Below are 1,881 nucleotides of genomic sequence, written 5' to 3'. Positions count from 1 at the left end.
CATTCAAAAAGGTTAAACATCTGCAGCTTAGGAACACTGTCGTAAAAGCACAAACATTTTGGTACAACAAGCAACCCCAAGACATCCAGTTAGAAAAGGACAAATAGAATGGAACTGTTCCCACCACCTCTAAAATGGGGGTATAGTCTTTGACCAATGACTCTGCCTGTCTGATCTGGGAAGGGAACTACCAGTGCACTGGAATGGTACTTGTCTGAGCAGCAGTACCATTTGCAAGGTGCTCCTGGCCTAGGGCCCCAGTAGTTCTTCAATGAAAGCCTCTGCATACCTGAAGGGATTGGATCTGGGATGCTGCCTAACGATGGTGGCAAAATACATCCAGACTTTCATCTTGGTGGTTTCTGCACGGGCCCTGGGGCCCCACAGGAACTCATGGCTTGGAGGGAGGCTGCCAGGCACCTGCCTATATACCAGGTACCCTTCCTGCACAAAATGCTCAGTGATGAGTCTCCTGGGCTCCCCATACATGAAATGATCCCTCCCAGCATACAGTCCCATGATATTCAATAAACGCCACAACTCTTCCTCGCTGACAGAGTTGCCGTGCAAGAAGATGATGCACAGGATGGTGATGACCAGGCCTGTCTTGGGGATCCCCGGAGAACCGTGCTGCATCCCATCATAGGTGATCCCCAGCGCAGGGACAAAAGAGTAGGAGTCCACAAGGGGGTACACTGGTACAACATCAATGCCAAACAATAGCCACATGCAATCAGAGGCCTTAGTAAATATCTGGTGGTAGGACAACTCATAAGCTCCTGTGATCTGAGCCAGCATTCCTGCCTTAGTTACTATTTGGTGACTTCGATACTTCAAAAGCAGGAAGTGCACTAGTCTGACTACTTTTCTATTTATTGCTTCCTGTGTGGGGAACGCTGCATGGGCCACTGCCCTGGATCGGTTATGAGAACCCTCTACAGATGTTGCCCCTCCAATGGAGCCCAAGGCAGTGGGAGGATGGGATGCCCTCTGAGAATGCTGTGAGGCAGCCAGTATTCCTCCCCCAGACACTTCACCTGAGGTGGCTGCAATGGCCACCCCCTCCCCCAACTCTGCTATGGGGACCTGGTTACCCTCCTGGACCCCTGTCTCCCTAGAGGACTGAGTATTCTCCAGGATTTTGAAGGTCTGGCTGTTCTCTGGAAGATCCATTCTGAATTTTCTTGGGAACACAGGCAGGGCACCGTGCAGATCACAGGGATGAAGACTCAGAGGTCTGAGGGAGAAAGTGAGAAGGTGAGTAGACACTGACAACTGTCCCTTAGGCAGCTCTCAAATCTTAGGTACAGGATTTTGCCTGGGGAATGCTCACTGGTCAAAGTATAGTTTTACCATATATGTCCTGGCCTAAAGGAAAGGAATATAAATGGCTTCCCTGTGTATGCCTCCTCTGGCCTGAGGTCAAGTCTCAGAACAACTCTCATTGTCTCTGAAGTGGGGCACAAGGAATCAAGGTCATCACACATATTCTGACACCAGGTCAAGGGTCACCAAGAGATAGAACCTAATTCAGTATGGTTCATTTGTGCTGTCCAGATTCCTAAGGCAAGAGGCTAGTCTGTGAGCTAGCAGGAAGAACAGGAGAGGGAGAAGAAACCACTCCAAGTGCCTCAGGCAGGTAGGGAGTGAGTACTCTGTATAAGGAAGGGACACTCTTACCTCTCACCTTGTCCTCACAAACCTGATCTTCTCCCAGGTGACTCAGGTCAAAGTGCTGTCAGCTGGCCCTTCAGCTCCTTGACATCCTGCTGGAATCAGAGCAGGAGACACAGACTGGTATAGACAGTGCCCCCAGGGAAGTGTCTTTGGAGCAAAGCTCTATGTCTGGAGCTGAGATGCTTTGCTCATCCCAGGTTCTTT

General features: G+C 50.2%; 1 protein-coding gene across 1 annotated transcript; it reads right to left on the bottom strand.

The window, feature by feature from the left end:
* Positions 1 to 249: 249 nt before the first annotated feature.
* LOC308415253 (melanoma-associated antigen 11-like) lies at positions 250 to 1,173 on the bottom strand (the record flags this gene model as incomplete). Its single annotated transcript, XM_080910247.1, has 1 exon — positions 250 to 1,173. The coding sequence occupies one exon, from the start codon at positions 1,171 to 1,173 to the stop codon at positions 250 to 252; it is 924 nt and encodes a 307-aa protein (XP_080766373.1).
* Between the last annotated feature and the right edge of the window lie 708 nt (positions 1,174 to 1,881).

The sequence above is a fragment of the Micromys minutus genome (assembly GCF_963924665.1).
Source record: "Micromys minutus genome assembly, chromosome: X".
Classification (NCBI taxonomy): Eukaryota; Metazoa; Chordata; class Mammalia; order Rodentia; family Muridae; genus Micromys; species Micromys minutus.
This window is presented reverse-complemented; position numbering and strand designations above follow the sequence as displayed.